The sequence below is a fragment of the Podarcis muralis genome, chromosome 3 (genome assembly GCF_964188315.1).
Source record: "Podarcis muralis chromosome 3, rPodMur119.hap1.1, whole genome shotgun sequence".
Lineage (NCBI taxonomy): Eukaryota > Metazoa > Chordata > Lepidosauria > Squamata > Lacertidae > Podarcis > Podarcis muralis.
The window spans coordinates 87,139,984-87,159,538 of NC_135657.1; the positions used below are offsets into that span (position 1 = coordinate 87,139,984).

General features: G+C 44.8%; 1 protein-coding gene across 1 annotated transcript in view; it reads left to right on the forward strand.

Moving 5' to 3' along the window:
• Positions 1 to 18,082, forward strand: part of LOC114593851 (protein eyes shut homolog) — a 466,323-nt gene extending 448,241 nt beyond the window's left edge. Inside the window, exons 34-35 of the mRNA XM_028722673.2 lie at positions 11,883 to 12,044; positions 14,524 to 18,082. Of these exons, the coding sequence (XP_028578506.2) occupies positions 11,883 to 12,044; positions 14,524 to 15,713 (1,352 nt within the window). The 3' untranslated portion in view covers positions 15,714 to 18,082. The remainder of the gene's footprint in view (positions 1 to 11,882; positions 12,045 to 14,523) is intronic.
• Positions 18,083 to 19,555: the final 1,473 nt, after the last annotated feature.

The window sequence follows — 19,555 nt, forward strand, 5'->3', positions numbered from 1 at the left end:
AGCCTCTTAAACTGGTGTAGAGGCGGGACTGATTCAGAGGGGACTTCAGCGGTCTAAGCGTAACAGACGTGGGGCTGCGCGCCTCGGCTGTGGAACAAACAATGTACTTCAATAAAGACTTTTGTAAATAAAGTGGACTTGGCGTTGGTCTCTTGTGAGCTGGGACCTGAGGCGGCCCTGACAATGATGATAGAAGGGATTTTGGTTCGTAGGCTTGGTCCTTTAGGATTGGAATAAGAAAGAAGAGAAACTTGACCGGCCTAGGTGCACATGATTTCTGGAAGATCTTAGTGGTTGTTGGCTGGGAGGAAATGGAATGCATGCTCCTTTTACTAGTTAAACAGTACTGTGGGTATAGATTTCATCAGGAAGGTCCTTGATCCCTGCTGGTACAAGTTTGCTTCGATTTGTTTCAGTTACTCATGTTATAAGAATTTAAGGTCTCAAATATATAAATGAAACGTTCATAAATTTACAAGGCAAACACATAAAGGTAAAGGGACCCCTGACTGTTTGGTCCAGTCGCAGACGACTCTGGGGTTGCGGTGCTCATCCCACTCTATAGGCCGAGGGAGCCAGCGTTTGTCTGCAGACAGCTTCCAGGTCATGTGGCCAGCATGACTAAGCCGCTTCTGGCGAATCAGAGCAGCACACGGAAACACCGTTTACCTTCCTGCCAGAGTGGTACCTATTTATCTACTTGCACTTGATGTGCTTTCGAACTGTTGGTTGGCAGGAGCTGGGACCAAGCAACGGGAGCTCACCGCGTCGCAGGGATTCAAACCGCCAGCCTTCTGATCGGCAAGACCTAGGCTCTGTGGTTTAGACCACAGCGCCACTCGCGTCCCTAAGTATATAAACCACATGTCTGAAATAGTACAGAAGAGCAATCCTGAAACCATTTTGACTCTCCCAAATTGACCTCAGATGTTTCTCTGCAAGGAGGAAGGAAATGGGAAAGCCTCTCCATTGTCTTTTGCTTACCTGTCTTTAGAGCATCTTTGTGTATGAATAGGGTGAGCCTGTGACCTGGATTCAGGAATTAAAAGTATCTACCATCACGGGCTGCGCTGTGGGTAAAACCTCAGCGCCTAGGACTTGCCGATCACATGGTCGGTGGTTCGAATCCCCGCGGCGGGGTGCGCTCCCATTGCTCGGTCCCAGCGCCTGCCAACCTAGCAGTTCGAAAGCACCCCTGGGTGCAAGTAGATAAATAGGGACCGCTTACTGGCGGGAAGGTAAATGGCGTTTCCGTGTGCGGCTCTGGCTCGCCAGAGTAGCTTCGTCACGCTGGCCACGTGACCCAGAAGTGTCTGTGGACAGCGCTGGCTCCCGGCCTCTTGAGTGAGATGGGCGCACAACCCTAGAGTCTGTCAAGACTGGCCCGTACGGGCAGGGGTACCTTTACCTTTACCATCACAAAAGAATGGTCCAGGCTGCCCAAGTAAAGCAATCACTGGTCATTGTGAGGTATCCTGGCAGACAGGATTTCTGTTGTAGACTTCCTCCTTCTGTGATGTATGTATGATGTTTTAGGGGGTGGTCTTCAGTTACAGGGCATTACAGGACTTTCAAAAGTCTATATAAGGGCTTGCACACCATTGTTCTGGGTTCCTTCTCCCTCCTGCATGTGGGGAGTGAGGACTCTGCTGCAAGAGTTTAATAAAGATCAGGCTTACTAGCTGCTTTGCTTCTCAATATTCTCTGGTTGGCCTCTGTTATTTTCTCCTACTGATAGGGAACCCACTTAAGGACTCTATATGGGCTCTTGGATACCCCATAAGGTAAAAGGAGCATGTTTTTTCTACATCATTCACATCAAATAACATGGATATCATCTTTGCATAGCCCCAACGTGGAGGGAGACAGTGGGTTGCGTTCAGTCCTACTCAGAGTAGACCCACTAAAATAATAAACACAACCAATTTAAGGTTAGACCCAGGCTGTGACTTAGGAGTTCCCAGAAAATGGAAGGGGAATCAAGATCTGTCAGGGTGTTAACTCTGTGAGCCCTTCCAACGTATGCTCAGGTCGTGTAGATGTATAAATATATAATGCTAAAGACACTACAGTCTCCACTGACCTTCATTCCAAGGCTACCAAACCCTGTAAGTGCAGGAACCCCTTGCGTCTCTTGCTGCTCTGAGATTGAATGTGTGCCACTGTATTGAGATTTCCTGAGGACAGCAGTATTGCTTTTTTATATAGAACTTTTTCCCTCAAGTGCTTAAAGTGTTGACGTATGTTAGCTCAATCATCCTTAGAACAATTTTGTAAAGTAGACCAGTACAGTAGTAACTCGGGTTACATACGCTTCAGGTTACATACGCGTCAGGTTACAGACTCTGCTAATCCAGAAATAGTGCTTCAGGCTAAGCACTTTGCTTCAGGATGAGAACAGAAATCGTGCTCCGGCGGCGCGGCGGCAGCAGGAGGCCCCCTTAGCTAAAGTGGTGCTTCAGGTTAAGAACAGTTTCAGGTTAAGTACGGACCTCCAGAATGAATTAAGTACTTAACCTGAGGTACCACTGTATTAGGGACAAACTATACAGGGTGGTGAGAGACATATCACTTTTGGTACGGGGTCTCTCCTAATGTGGTATAAAGCAGAAGGAGGATCCAATTTTTAAAAGGAAAAACGGGAATGGCCGTGGGATTGCTGAACCCTCTCTGTGCTCTCCACTTGCCTCTCCACAGACTCCAACCCACCACTTTTCTCCCTGACTGGCTTACTTCTGGTATTTAAATCCAGTTCATGAAAAATGCTATAGGGAAGTAAGCCACACTCCCCCTGTTTTATACATGCTTGTTGCGCAGCCAGTTTTAAAAAGAGACGGGTTTGCCAGAGACACGTCTACTTTGGTTCTTTTTATCCCTACATTACATGTGCAGGGTTGTGGTACCTTGCCCAAGACCACACAATACATCCATTATTCCAGCTGGAAATAATCCTGTCTCATAGCTCATGCCATAAATGCCCATTATTCAGCTGAAATCAGCTACTACAATTACTTGCCCTGGCGTCATGCCCCACATATTTCTTTCTCACTGGTGTTTTCACCGTTGTAATGCCCTCCTGGCATGAACTGAGAATCAACAGCCCTTCACACACTAGTAAAAAAATGAATTGGCACGAGGCATCTTTAATTAGTGGCGATCCGTCCCCCTCATGTGATGTGCCGCGAGTTCAAATTACTTGAACCAGACCCCTGAGAAAAGGCAAGGAAGCACTGTCCTTGCAGTAAACCCCAACAGTAAATAACTCCCAGAGGGCCACCAGAACAAAAGAAGTGGAGACTTCACCATGAAAAAGCCTACTGTGTTCTGCCTTAAAATCCTTGACCTCCATTTCCCCTTCTGCTGGCAGCATAATGAATCGTCATGAGATTTTTGCAAAGTACAATTTTCCTTTTCTTTTCTGGTAAGTGAGCCGCAGCCTGTAAACAAGCAACTATTTATCCCCCCCCCAAACATCCTTCCGTCTCTGGATTGATGGCAGGCATAGAAGCAGAAGAAAGAGTAGCCCAGGAGAGTAGGAAACAAAGGGGAGAGGGGTCGTCGAGAGTAGTAACTATTCAGGAAGGAGATATGTCAAAGAATACCCGAGACACAAAAGGACCTTCGAGAGATAACAAGCATTAAGGATACCAATCAAATTTTGCCAGCAACCCAAGGGCAGCAAACAGAACAAAATGTCCTCAGGGATGTGGAAGAACAAACCAAACTTAGGTTGTCCTAGGCTGATTAGGAAAAAAACAATCTCCCTGTATTTGAGCAAGCAGTTCAATATTTAGCTTAGCTGGAATGACTCATGGCCCAAAATAATTATATGCCCAAGCATTTAAGAAAGCAGGAGTCATTATTATTTTTCAGATGAGTGGTGTAGCATGGGTGGGCCCATAAGGGCAGTTGCCCTGGATGCACAATTGCCTCCATGCAGCTGTGTGCTTCCACTGCTGGGCTCTGTTGAAAATGGCTTCTCCATGTGAATCAGGAAGTTACCTCACCAGATAATGGAACAACTCTTCTTTTCAGGAGTGCTCTGATGGTGTTTCCTGCTTGGCAGGGGGTTGGACTCGATGGCCCTTGTGGTCTCTTCCAACTCTATGATTCTATGATTCTATGATTCTATGAAATAAAAGCAGCTTTTGGATCTAATCTAGTATTCGACAGCATATAAAACAGTGTTTAGGAGGTACAAATTAACTAGTGTGTGAATGAATAGCAAATCTGGGTTAGCTTGTTGATGGTAACAGGAGTGACTTGAATTAGATCTTATGAGACTGAAGTATTTTCTTAATATTGTTAACATAGTCGTTATGCTTCCTCTCCTAGTTAAGGTTGTTATGGCTCAAATGTCAACAGATCCTTTCTTCATCCAGTGGCTGCAAAGGTCATGGCTTTCTCCATAGCAGCAAAATATTCCAGCCCCACTTCTAGAGCACAACAGAAGCCAACCTAGCACTGTGGAAAATCTCCATTAAAAGAGAGAGAGAAATCAGCCTAGGAATATGAAAAAGGCATTTTGTAAACCTAAAAACAAAATCAAATAGACTGTGCATGTTGAAAGTGTCTCTTTCCGTATAAAACATATGAGCAAGCTAGGCATAGTTAGCAAATACCTATGACACATGCAAATAATTTCAAGAGCAAGGAAGTGAAATTGCACGGGGGGGGCAAAACTCAGTACTAGCTTGGCTGTTACATGTTGTGTTTGGACACTCAGTTCAGAGAACTGCAAGAACTACGACTACATTTGTTATTTGTAACACTACAGTGGTACCTCGGTTTTCGAACAGCTTAGTTCTCCAACTACTTGGAAGCCGAACACTTCAAACTCAGATCTGAGTGTTCCGGTTTTCGAACTGTTTTGGGAAGCCGAACATGCTCCAATTTGAGTGCACACTTCCAGGAGCGGCTTGGCCCCATCAGTGACTGCCGCTGCTTCCTTCCCTCTGCTGCGAAGCGCCTCTTTCCTCCGTACAAAGTGGAGTTGGGCGGCTCCTCGGAATGTAAGTGACTCCAGAGTAGGGAGACTTGGAAGTTGACGACTCTCCCCCAGCGCGCAGAGAGGTTGTGGTGGGGGAACTATGCTGGGCAGGTTGACTTTCCCGCCCCCTCGCCTTCCCTCTCGACCCCCGTCCCAAGCCAGGTCCAGGCGAGGCAGCTCAGGGGCCCCATTCCCGAGCGGAGAATCGGGGCGCTCGCACTTCGTACAGGCTCCAGCCCAACCGGCTGAGCATCCAGCGGCTAGGAGCGCAGCCGAGAGCAGCCACCGCCGCCTCCTCTCCGCGCTGCGGTGCTGCTGCCGCGTCCCGGTGCCGCCGTGCCAGGGACGCGCAGGCAGCATCGCCCCGACCGGCTCACAGCTGCCACCTTGTCATGCTGCCCAAAGTGCAAACAGAAGCCCTGGGACTCGGCCGGGCGAATGGGGAGCCTGGGCAGATGCCGGAAAACATGCAGGGGAGAGAGGGAGGGAGATGGTTTGGGTGGGAGGCAGAAAACTTTTGCCTCCCTTTCCTCCCCCCCTTAAACGCCCATCTCCTGCATCCAGTTAGCCACCTCCTCTCCCCCCCCCCATGCGCGCTCCTCGTCCCTCCAGTTTGAGTGTTTCCACCCCCCCACCCCCATTTAAACTTTCCCCTCCCGTCTCGTCCCTCCAATGGCAATGGAGGTCATGCAGTTTTTGATCACTGCAGTTTTTGATACTGGGTAGTAGATTGCAGCCTGGTTTATTGCTATCATTTTATGGATTAATGGTCTCATTAGATAGTAAAATTCATGTTGAATAGCTGTTTTAGGGGTTGTTTTTATTTGTCTGGAATGGATTAATCCATTTTGCATTACTTTCTGTGCTATGGGAAAGTGTGCCTTAGTTTGGGAATGCTTTGGTTTTGGAATGGACTTCCGGGATGAATTAAGTTTGAGAACCAAGGTAATAGTGCCATAACGGAATGCATTCCCTAGATGGCAGCATAGGGCAATAATTTATATGAGTAAAAGCACCGATTAAACTGTGTAGCTGTTCTCCCTATACTTATAAACAGACACTTGGGCTATGTGCATGCAATGCATTTAAATCACATTGCTTCCCTCAAAAGAATCCTGGAAATTGTAGTTTGTTCAGAGTTCTGGGAATTGTACTTTGGTGAGGAGTAAACAATAGTTCCTGAGACTCTTTTGGGGGAAGAAGCCATGTGCTCTAAGCATGCTTCATAGGTATGGTGTGTACACAGCCTTCAGGAAAGTACTGCTTATTATACCATTCAGCACATGAGCAAAAAAATAACCTGGCTAGAGATGTTTAACAAAACAGGTAACTTCAGAGGAGCCCTGCTGGATCTGGCCAAGGGCCTATCTAGTCAGGCATCCTGCTGCCCACTGTGACCAACCATGTACCCATGGGAAGCTCATAAGATGGACTTGAGGGCAAATACCCCTCCTCTGCTGTTATTCTCTAGTCATGCTGTTTTGATCCTCAAGGTAGCACACAGCTATCCTCACCCATAGCTATTTAAGCCTTACCCCATGAATTTTACCTTTTAAAGCCCTCTAAATTGCTGGCGTTCACCACATTGTGCCAGTGAAATTCCACATTTTAACTACTGCATCACGGGAAGAAGTAAATGCTTTTGTTCTGTCCCAAATCTCTCACCATTCAGCTTCATTGGATAACCCCAGATCTAAGCGTTATGAGAATGAAAGGTCCGGCATCATAAGCCTGTAATTGCTAGGTTTACTTATAAGGGACTTCATCTAAAGCTTTTTGAAAGTTCAAGTGGGGCTGGTCCTACCATGAGGCAGAGTGAGGCAGCTGCCTCAGGCAGAAAATTCTGAGGTGGGAAGTGGCTAGAAAAGTATACCATGTGTTCTGCTTTGCAGCGCCTAAGCTCTCTTGCTGCTGTGATAAGAATTTTAAGGTCAGATTTTTGTTTATGACACTGCCCTAGCACAGCCAGTGCACCAATGAGGCAACCTGTGTCAGGTGGCATGCTCCTTCCACCCCACCAGGGTATGGGCCCAGATCAGGGGTGGGTGGGGTGGGGAAAGTGTCAGTAACATGTCTTGCCTCAGGCACCAAAAGCCCCGAGCCCAAATAAACAATATCTGTTGGATCACCCCTATCCATGTGCTTTTTTATACTCTCAAAGAACTCTAAAAGGTTACTGAAATAGTACTTACCCTTGTGGAAGCCATTTTGATTCTTCAGCAAGATTTCTATAAGCTTAGTAATTTTATCTTTAAGAAATCTTTCCTGGAACAGGCGTTAAGATAACTTACCTGCAATTCCCTGGATCCCTTTAAAAAAAAACGGGTGCCACACTGATGGCTCTCCAGGCTTTTTGTTCAGAGGCCAATCTTAGCGACTAGGTATGTGTTCTTGTCAGAAAACTAGCGATTTCACATTTGAGCTCTTTGAGGACGCTCAGGTGGATACCATCTGAAGCCAGAGATTTGTTGGTTTTTAATTTGTCAATGAGGCCTAGAACTTTGCCTCTTGTTGCACTATTTCTCATTTCTTCAGTGTTCCTGATGAAGGTAGCTCAGGTTTAATTGTTATGTAACTGAAGTTTGTGCACTGAGGTCAGTGGGGCTACTCCTGAGTAAATATATATAGGATATAAGCCAGGTTGTTACCTGTAATAGTTTTGCCTTGCTGTTTGATTGTGCCATACAACCCTTACCGTACTCCATTCACACGGATTGCTATTATTTTGTTTTACAATTTCTTCTAAGCCATGTAAGGTGCCACATATTTGAAGAAACTGTGAGAGATAGAACTCAGTTCTGCTTTGCTCAGCTGATATTTCGACAACTGAAATGAAATAAACCATAGGGACTTATTTGCCAGGTTTTTGAAATGCCATAAATATTGTGCATCTCGTAGGAGCATGCCCTTAGGAAGAATTGAATCCCTTTCTCCTGCAAATAATATAGAAAACACTGAACAAATACCTTTCTGTTGTTGCTATAGTGATTCTGTTTGCTAAGAGCAAACTATATTTTTACTCTCGAGTACAAGGAGAAAACATGTAAACTTTCAATTCAACATAAATCAGCACTGTATATTGGGAATATGCAAAAGGATGCCACGAAGGGCTCTTGCTTACACAAATTACACAACATACTGGAGTAAAGCTGGGGAACAACAAAACCCATCAGCCCTAACCATTGGCAATGCTGGCTTGGGCTGATGGGGCTTGAAATCCAGTAACCTTTGGAGGGCCACACATTCCCTCATCCCTGGTGTAATGCATGACTCTAAGAAGCATTGCATTTAGCAGGGATCTGGCTAAAAGCACATTATGCTTTTGCTGAGAACCTTTTCCTATAGATTTGCACTAAATTAATGGCAATGGCAAGAAACATTTTGAAGTAAGATAACATGGTTTCACAGGTGAAGGAACTCTAAATGGTGTCTGGAATACTTTCAGAACTGCCCGTTACAAACAGAAAGGCAAGTAAACACAAGGGCCTAGTGCGAGACACCCCTAGATAACAAGGCAACAAATTATGTGCACTTATAGCTTGACAGGGCACTCAGCCTGTGCACAAAGATAAACTCAGTATAGAGTAACTGCCAGGGCAGTCAAACCAGGGAGCAGGGTTCAAGTCCTCACTCAGCCATGAAGCTCACTAGATAACTCCACATAACCTACCTCTCAGGGATGTTGCGAGGATAAAATTAGGCGGACTTATGTATAAAGTCCTTGGAGAAAGGCAAGCTAAGGTAAAGGTAAAGGTACCCCTGCCCGTACGGGCCAGTCTTGACAGACTCTAGGGTTGTGCGCCCATCTCACTTAAGAGGCCGGGGGCCAGCGCTGTCCGGAGACACTTCCGGGTCACATGGCCAGCATGACAAAGCTGCATCTGGCGAGCCAGCGCAGCACACGGAAACACCGTTTACCTTCCCGCCAGTAAGCGGTCCCTATTTATCTACTTGCACCTGGGGGTGCTTTCGAACTGCTAGGTTGGCAGGCGCTGGGACCGAGCAACGGGAGCGCACCCCGCCGCGGGGATTCGAACCGCGACCTTTCAATTGGCAAGCCCTAGGCGCTGAGGCTTTTACCCACAGCACCACCCGCGTCCCATGTCAGAAAGGCAAGTTACAATGGAACAAATAAGTAAAATAAATTGCAGTAGGACAGGAAGCAAGTATTAAGAGTATTTGGGATTCATGCAGAGAAGGCTACTAAGGAGCATCTTCCAAGCTGTTCCTTGGCCTTGCAGTCAGCAGCAGTGCCAGACTCAGCAGCCTGCTAGAAATGTGTTGTTTGGGTTTTGTGTTGAGCTTTTTGAAGTGTTAATGAGCACAACTTTTCAGACTCTGCTGATCCTGGGATCAGGCTGCCAATCATACTGTCTACAGTATAGTGATGAAAACATATAGAATCAAGTACAGGTATGCAGATCCCAGAGTCAGCTGATGTTTTCGACTGCATTGTTATTTGTTGATAGAAAAGAATCGTTTGACTTCTAACACAATCTTGTCATCAGGCTGCATGGGGAGAGGTGACTCGTTCTCATCCAGCTCTGCTGCTAATGCTTCCTGGCAGTTATATAGATGCTGCTCTCCATTCTTAGTAACTTGAACAAAGTTGCATGCTCTTCCCCATTAGACAAATGACAGACAGAGCTGGAAAGCCAGTGTTATTAAAAGCTGGAATTGAAAGAAGCTGTGGGGCTGCTAATTTGAAATGGGAGGGATGTTTAACCCCATATATTTCCTCAGTCTTAAAACCATTGCCTGGAGACTGCTAATATGGCTATCTTGTACGTTGTGTAGTTTTGTCCCTGCTGTATAACTTCAGTAATCTGGGGGGGGGGGGGGATAGCCTGGTGGTCACAAGTTGTCAAGAGCATCTCTAGTAATGAAGCTAAACACAAAGAACACTGGGAACACAAAAAAGCCATGTGGGACTTGTGGAGAGCATGAAAAGAATTGCCTAGAGAGGTGTGGTGGGGCATCCATGACAACTGTGGCAGATAGGATGGGGAGGCAATGTTAAGACTAGTGAACTGGGCTGTGTTCTATGGCACCTAGCAGAAAACATAATGAGTGCAAGAGGGAAAGAGGAATGTATTTCAGCAACAGAACTTGCAAAGACAACATGGTCCCATGACTTTAATTGGTCCAGGGGGATTTACACTTTTAAAGTCTTCTTAGGTTTAGCAAGGTGGTGGGATCTTTGTATTTGGTTGTTGTTTTTAGCGCACGCTCCATTATTTTGAAAAGGGGGCAAAAGGAGGGTGTTCCTTAAAAATCTACCGCAGTGCATCAAATGTCTTGCAACATTTGCAAGATACACACTTTGTGGTACAACAAAAAGAAAGGCATTGCTATGACTAATGTTTACAGTCAATGGCATTTTATTATTATTATTAGATTGCCATTATTAGTGTTTCCTGTGCCTGACCTCAGAGCATTCTGCCAGCTAACGCTCCTTTCGATTTGTTAAAAAGGGTAGAGAAAAATGAAGTTCATAAATGCAAAAGTTGTTTTCAAGAGAGGGCTGGCATCCCTTTATGAAGTATTCAGATGAACACCCTGATGACTGGTACCCACCACCAACACATATAGATTTATGAGGAAACTAACTGTATTAGTAATCTTCTGGGGGAGTGGGAAAATCAAATTGTTTTGATAAAGTTATGCTTATATCCTGTTTCTTGAAAATTAAAGATAAAATAAAAATATTTTTTTAAAAAAAACACACACAGTGGGCTGGATCCAGATTGAGTCATGCTTTGAAGAGGCCCATGAGATCACTAGTCATGACAAACTTAAAGCCCATTGATTTCACTCTCCCACCGATTTCAATCGATTTACTTTAAACATGACTCAATCTGGATCCAACCCAGCGTGTTCACTAACCGCTGATCTGGATATTGCTTTCAGGCAGGGATTGCTCACAGGGAGATGATTCATTCTCCTGAATCCAACTAATTAAGTAACATAGTGTGGGAACACATCTTTTGAATTGTTCCTATTCTGGGCATTATCAGCATGGATTCAGAAAAGTGAATGGTTTTGTGTATGGTTCCAGCTTGTGTACCCTCCAAATTGACCAAAAGATAGCAGAACCATCTTTAATTTTTATTCTTTCTTCCCTTTTCTAACTTCACCCTGATCCAGTAAGGGACTTTCCTGCATGGAAACTGCTTTCTGCACCCAGCAAGTGTCCATCTGTCTTGTAATGCTCATCTGCCCTTCATTTAACAGGCTAGATGTAATCACATCTGGGGCACCAGAGGCTGCATGGAACTAGCTGCCCTTAGGCTGCTCTATTCAATGTAATTTACCCAATAGCCTATTTGGAACATGGTATTCCCTTCTCTTAAACTGAAATTAAAGTTCACCATTTAGGAACCCTGCTCTGTAATTATTTAGGGGTGAGTGGGTAGAGGGATCTTGACTAGTTTGCAGAAGGGGCATGTGAATGCATTCCACTTTAAAAACTGCCTTTTTAACGATGATAATTTTATGTATGGCTTTTTCACCGAACCACCTGGGTACATGGTGGCTGCACAGAAGTCTGTGTGCGCCAGCAGTTGTCTTAGGGCAAAGCAGTTGCATGCATAGAACCACCACCACATACAGCAGCTTTCAAGCATTTCCAGTTTCATACCAAAAGCCAGATCCTGTCAGTGGTGTTGACAGGTACACAAAACTAGCTTAGCATGGGCTTGTAAGAGAGACAGAGAGCAAGCAGATGTGTTGATTGCAAAAAAACTAACAACCCTCACTTTAGATTTGTATTCAACATGAAGTTTTAGATTTATGATGAAGTATTGCCCTACATATCACTAGTGCTAAAGTAAAGATCTGTCACCATTTACTAGAGAGATGAGATTACTTCCTTGTTTGTTTTGTTTTGTAGCCCTAACCATAAGCGATGCATCTTTCAGTAGCAACAAATCTTCTTGGATGTCATTTGACTCCTTCAGCATCCGACGCAAGGTTCATATTGAGTTGCAATTCCAAGCCCTTTCAGCAAACGGCATCCTCTTCTACACTGCTCAACACCTGAGCCCACGATCAGGTAAGGAGAGGGTCTGCATTATACTGTTTTATTATATGGACAAAGGAAAATAACCAATGCAGACATACGTAGGTTTGTTAGAGTGTCTCGTGTTTCAGCATCAGTTGATCAGATCAAGCTAATCCTTAAAAAAAAGTTATGTAGTGTCTTGGACTGAGTAAAATGGCTGCATTGAGCTCTTGACAAAAAATAGTTAGATCAGCTGGATCGTGTCTGTCACAGGCAGTGCAGCACTGAGGTTTAGGAAAACCCATTGCTCTTCAACTGTAAGTTTTAAGTGGAATTTTGGTTGACCTCCCACACTTTGTAGGTGTAACAGTCCTCCCCCCCCCCCCCATTGTTCTGAGGTGCATCTATGTTCCAATCACTCAGTTGGCATGATGCAGTTATGCAGAGAGCATTTGTCCCTTCTCCTTTCACACCCCTGGTAGCTTTAACTCTGGAAGCTACTGCTTTGTTTTCTGAAGTTGTTTCTTCAAAGCCGTAAGTGAAGGCAGCAGTCAAAACTGGCAAGCTGTGTGTCAGTTTTGCCTCGCTCCCTCCTGTAGCAACCACAGCTTTTGTTAATTCACTCTCCTCTCACTCACACCCTCTCCCCAGATTTTGAAGCTGCTGCTTCAATTACTGTTTCCTCCTCCTCTAAGCTCACAGCCATGTTAATGCTGGGATGGGAGGCTTTTGGAGCTGTGTTTTGTTTTGAAGCAGCACAAATAGCCTTACACATCTCTTAAAAAGAAATATATACTTGCACTGAAATCCAGCAATTTAAACAATAACACTGGGAGTGCCTGCAGCAGGCACTCCGTATGTGCATGTTTGGACAGATTACCTGGTTGGGGGAACTGCCTTGCAAAACTCAGAGAAGTGCAAATTTCAAATGACACTTGTGCTTTGGTTATCTTATTGTGTAGAGGGTGGGAAACAGAATATTTGCTTAATCATGAGCCCTTCCCCCACCCACCTGCCCCTACACCTGGCATCATATATGACATCTCATGTGCGGCAGGTAAAGACGTGGCCCAGGTCCCACTGGATAGCCCTGTCTGTTTGCAAGCCCTGTCAATCAGCTCCATACAAAGGCCTGCACATCTTTCTGTCTTGCATGCACACTCTTTGAAAAATGAGAAATGATACTAGCGCAGATTATGCCCAAGATTGTGATCTTAGGTATAGTTACTTGTAACTAAGTGCTACTTAACACATTGGAGCTTACTTCCAATTGTATTAAAACAAGGGTATGTTGATAACAGGATGCAAAAGAGCAGTTTCTTAGAACCATTTACCTACTGCCACAAGCATTCATTTCAATCTCCCCTTCTCCCCTCTAAGTAACAAGTCTCTGTCAGTGGAGTACTCTGCTTAACTTACAGCATTCATATTACCTATTTGAACCACACTGTCATGGAATGGGGGGGTCACTGAGGACTGAGTCTTGCATCTGCTTGTTAGCCTTGCAATGAGCCTGTCAAAGCAGACTCAGAGTGCAGGGAGGTCCTGGAGTATTCTCCTAGCAGCCGCCAAAAGAAATGAAAGGGGTTTCTGTTGCTTAAGTTTGCAAAGCACCTTATGTAAAGCTTTTCCTTTAGCCAGTGTTACATAAGCCTTAACAATCCCTTTTGCCAGTTATGAAAACCTTAACAAACATTGCTCACGACTAACAGCCAATTGGCACTGGATTTTCACATTGCTAGGTCATAGTAATACCTTTACCTAATAGTGCCGGTCACTTCGCTACAAAGATGAAAAAACCACACCAATTTTGAACTGAAGTAATGCATTCTGTTTAAATTTATGTGTTTCATTGACAAAAAGAGAGCTACCATAGACTCCCTTGCCATTTTACAAAAACTATTCCCCCCCCCCCCAAAAAAAAAACCCTACTGTATTCTAAAAGAACTGCCGCCCTGTTGGGCAAGGTGGTCGAAGACGTAGGGGTACAGAATGTGTTCATGCTGCGTGTGCCATCCCAATCTTCCCACTTTTGAGGTCCAAGGGGAGCTTCCAAGCCTGTTTGGATGAACCCATTTTCTTGCCTCCATGCAATCAGAAATCCTGATAAGGCAGATAAGCCTGGATCAGATGGAGACTTCCAATCGCATTCCCCTGTGCAAGCCCTGTTGCCACCTTCACAAACTCGCATTGAATGCTTGTAGCTCATCTTCATATTTTCTACTACACCTTCTCAACCTTTCACACACCAAGCCGAATGCAGCCTCTTAGCCAGGCATGGTGCAACAACAGGGTTTTGCTAAATCTGTTCTTGCTCTCTTCCCTTGAACTGCAAAACAAGGTGGTTGTTGAGCACCTGCCAAAATGGTGCGTATGGCTGGCGGGCTGCATTTGGCTTGGTGAGTCACAAGTTGTGCAATGAAGGCCTGTTCTGCAGTGTGTCAAGGCTGCTGTCTAGTAATGCTTAGCCAAAAATATGTGTTATCAGCTCGTGGAATGTTGAAGCATCTTTCTTTTTCTTTCTCCATAGGCGATTTCCTAAGCATCTCCTTAGTAAACTGGTATGTACAGCTGCGCTACAACCTTGGTGACAGAACGGTAATTCTGCAGACTTTCCAAAATGTACACAGCACAAGCGGTACGTGGTATTTAATTAAAGCAGGAAGAGTTGGCAATGAAGGCTACCTCGACCTCAATGGCATCAATATAACCCGGGAAGCTAGTAGTGGCATGACTGCCTTAGATACACGCACAGACTTCTACGTAGGTGGAGTCTCTTCTTTAAATCTGGTTAATCCCATGGCCATCAAGAATGAACCCATCGGCTTTACAGGCTGCATTCGAGAGGTTCTTGTCAACGGCAGAGAGCTAAAACTGACTGAGAAAGGAGCTAAAGGTGGCGCCAACGTAGGTGACTGCGATGGAACTCCCTGTGGGTATACAGTGTGCAAAAATAATGGAGAATGCAAAGTTGAACCATCGGGTTTCTATTGCTTGTGCCCCAAGCATTGGACGGGGAAGACATGTGAGCAGTCTGCTTATTGTTCACATAGTAAATGTCTGCATGCAGGCATTTGTATACCTACCCCAGCTTTACTTTCATATACATGTGCATGTAGACTTGGCTGGTCAGGCCTCCGTTGTGAAAAAAAGATCTCATTTTTTACTGCAAAATTTACAGGCAATTCATACCTCAAATACATAGATTCCAACTATAAAAGAAGGGACCTCAGATTCACTAGGATATCTTTCAATTTCACCACTGAACACGAGGATGGTTTACTTGTATGGTTAGGGAAGGCTGAAAATGAAGACAATGATTTCCTTGCAGCTGGACTTGCTAGTGGAATGCTGAAAGTCATGGTAAACCTTGGAGAAAGCATTGCTGTCCCTCTTGTTCCGCAAAGCAAGTCTCTATGTTGCAAAAAATGGTATTTTGTCACCATTGCACAGAACAAGACACTCATCAAAGTGTACCTCGATGAGGAATTAGTTGTCTTTGAAGATCTAGATCCACAAAGAAAATATACTGCTCTCAATTATGGAGGGACTTGCTATTTTGGAGGATTTGGGCTCAATAGAAGAGTGAACACTGTCACCTCAGGGCTGTTCAATCAGGAGTTTGTTGGCAAAATTAAAGACGTCCTGTTTCAAGATTCTAAAAAGATTCTGCTGATTAAGGCAGAAGGCTATAATGTTTATAGTGGAGATAAGGATTAACTGCTGAATAAGAACCTTTTTATGTAAGTACAAAATATGAATTTTTACTTACAGTGCATGATGCATTATAGGAAACCTTCCTTCAGGCTCCTTGGCTCTTGGACTCCCTTCACAGTCCCCAGCTCCCTTGGTTGTCTCTGAGTGAGGTTTTAATCCTAGCCAAACTATTTTTCCTTCTCTCTGAGAAGCTGAACTTCAGAAATGTTTAAATTCCCGAAGCAACTAATAGTTGAAAAAAGGCAATTCTTTTGTGTTAATTTAGGTGTTTCAAAACAATCATTTTATTTTCTATATCATAGGTAGCTTTTGTATATGAAATGAGACTAATGTATATTCAATATAGAATTATATTAATTTTCTGTTAGCTTATTCTCATAGAACTTTGCCTCCAAGTTTTAAAGCATACAGTATTCAGAAAATAAATGCCAAATGAGATAGAAACACAGTGGTAAAAGTATTTTTTTAAATACCAAACGTGTTTACAGTTCCACTACAAAAGCCAACTGGGTACTTCCACCATTGCTGACAAGCAACATTTTCTTGACTGAATGTCTGTGTATAAAACACACAGCTTTTTTCCCCCAGCCAGAACTCCCCAGAAGTGTGGGGAGAGACCTGACCAGCCTCAGCAAAGCCCCACTGTGCCTCCGACTCATGATGTCCGGGATCCACTGAGCGTCTCCTCATCTACAGAGGCACAGGTGAACCTGCACTTAGCTAGGAGGCCGACACACAGGAAAGCTGCACCTCAGCTGAGCAAGCCCCCCAACACTGCTCCAGCTCACCTAAGCCAGAGAGGGAGGGGGGAGCTTGTTAAGCTGCTCAGCTGAGGCACAGAAGCTTCAGCTGAGCAGCCTCAACAATAGGTCTGGTTGCCATATCAATACATTGCCCAGGAATGGTATGAAGGCCAGAGCACGATGGTGCCATCACCCAGTGGTATATTGCGTGTGAAACTGCTGCCACTCCTCAGTCCCAATGCCCAGTGGAGCCATGGGGGTTTCACTTGCAATATACCACTGGTTGAAGCTGCCCCTCTGTGCCTCAGCAGCCTTCACATGAGGCGGGAGGGGGCAGGCAGGTTGCCTCTCTGCCAGTAGGAAGAGGCAACCTGCCCACCCATGCAAAGGTAGCCTCGCGAACAGAGCTTGTCAGGCTCTGTTCACAGAGCTACCTCAGCCCCAACCTTCACATGGGTGGGCTGCCTCTCCCTCCAGGGAAAAAGAGGTGGCCTGCCCACTCCCCTGCCTGGGCGGTGGCAGCTGAGGCAGCCCCACACACAAGAACCTGTCAGAGGTTGCCTCTGGCTTGCGAGGAGAACACACACCCTGAAGATGGGCTCTGGGGTGGGTCTCCTGGGGGAGGTGTGTTCCAGCACCTATTGGTTCAGGGGGAAAAGCACTGTATACTATAGCAAAGACACTGAAATGATGTTGGGGTGGGGGGAGCAGATGATAACAGAAGTACTTGCATTTATGATTGCTAGAAAATACCATTCACATCTCATACCCGTGTAGCATCAGGCTGCTAAGCTGTTTGGAAACGTGCTCAACCATAATCTCTTTTGTCGTTAACCACCATATTTCCTGATGTTAAAAATGGAAAACACAATCCAAACTGGCACCTCCTGCCATGGGGCTTTGCAAAGAGGCAGAGCCCCCACAATCACAGCTTTTCTGATCGTGGCAGCTGCTGGGACCGTTGCAGCACACAATGGCAATGAGTTCAGGCGCCAGCAGATCCCAGGTCAGCACAAGGCCACCACTCTCCCTGGGAATGCACTGTTTGGTGGCTTTCCTCTGGCTCCAGCCAGCAGACCTGCCAACCAGCCATATACTGGGGTGGAAGGGGGAGCCTGGCTGAGCCAAGGGGAAGGACACACCACCTAATCCAATTGCCCAACCCCCAGCCCAGTGTCAAGTGGTCTGCCTCGTTTTCCTCAAGTGAAACATAAAAGTTTCAAAGAAAATGGTAAGGAACATTTTATGCTAATAGCAGCTTTGTCATGCTGACAAAGTTTGCCACATGTAGCAAACATGTTACTATCATAAACATTTTTCAAATTTTCTCTCCATCAAGTTGAGCCTCAAACCCTGACCTTAGAAAGATTAATGTAGAAGCTGTCATCATTTACCTTTGAAAAGCACTCAGGACTGCAGCCTCTGAGGAGCTGGTGTTTTAAGCAGCAGTCAATGCTCTGGAATAAATGTGGGCTTGCCCTATTGATTCTGTTTCGTAATAAATGAAAACTGTGATACTTCAAAACGTATACCCATATAACGATTTATAAAAACTATATTTGTTCCATAGCCTTCAAATAAAATTCTCACTAAAACCATCAGTGTCTCCTTTTGCTTCTTGTTCTTACTGTCTAATAAAATGTTTACATCAAATGCACTCACACCCCAAAGAGCTGATACCTCCTCTCAGCAGCCAGGAGCGTCAGAGCTAGACACTGGAGGACCTGTCAGGAGTGAACATGGACCACTGGTACCCAACTGTATGGGAAACAGCCCTACTAGAAAAGCTAACCTAACCAACAGACCGAAACTGACATGGGGACAAATAAAAGAGGATGCTTTCTCCCCGGTGTGGCTCCCCTTTATTACACAACAAGACAACAAGAACCACCCACCGACAGCATATGAATCAATATGGTTAACTTGACCCAACAACCCCTCTCTTCCACACACACAAACAAAAGCCACTGCAGCCAACTAACGGAACCCAACCAAAACTACTGTATTTACTGGAATGTAATGCACACTTTTTTGGCCAAATTACGTCGTGACAATTAGGGTATGTATTAGATTTGATGGCGCCAGCAAATACTTTTTTGGTTTCAAAGTTTTGAAAATGGAGGTGCACATTTGATTTGATGGTGTATTAGATTCACGTAAATACGGTAATAAATTGAAGAGACCCTACCCATGTGACGCTGACACAAAAATCTCGCACATACACTATGTAAAAGAATGAAAGTTTACTTTCCCCTTCTCTCCCTCTGCTCTCTCACTCTACCCTTCTTCTCCCCCAACCTGTCACTGTATACAACATTAAAGTCTCACATTGAATATAACTAATCTGTAAAAAGGACAATATATGTACTTCTATAAGGGAAACATACCTAAACACGAACACCAGCAACTTGCAAGTACTTTCCCACACCATTTTCTCTCACAAGTCAGATGTAGAATTGGCATGCCAGTGTTTGAATCCACAAGATGATTGGGGGGGGGGGTGTTACACAATTTGAAACTCACTAGAAGAGTACATCTTCTAGTTCTAAAACTGTGAAAAATGACTGTCTTCCATATGGAGAATTAACATAGAATTTCCTATGAACCTACTGTTTTTCAGTTTCTGCAGGACTTCATCTGTTTACACACTAGTGAACATCTCACTGTGAAACAACTTTGCAATCCTTGCTTGCTCTCAACTTGCAAAATGGTGATTTAACCCAGAAGTAGCATTTCACTGATTGCCATGTCAAAGGCCTTAAAACAGTGCAAGACCTTTGCTATCTATGCAAGGTCTTTGACTGCATTCTCTTTGCCTCCCCAGGAAACCAAACCAAACACCAAATCATTATTACAATACTATGATTAAGATTCTGTGTTTATGTACTGCCCTTCCTTCCCAGAGCTTCCAAAGTGCTACCAAATACAACTAGAAAAGAAAATCAGAAGCAAAATACAACAAGCACAATGTCTTTGGTTGATAGATACCAAGGCAAATTCGTGTCCCAAAAGCAAAGCAACCAATATGCCTCCACCTAATGCGTAAAAGGCAGTAGGGTGGGAGACAACCACACTTCCTTAGGGAAGGAATTCCATCAGCAA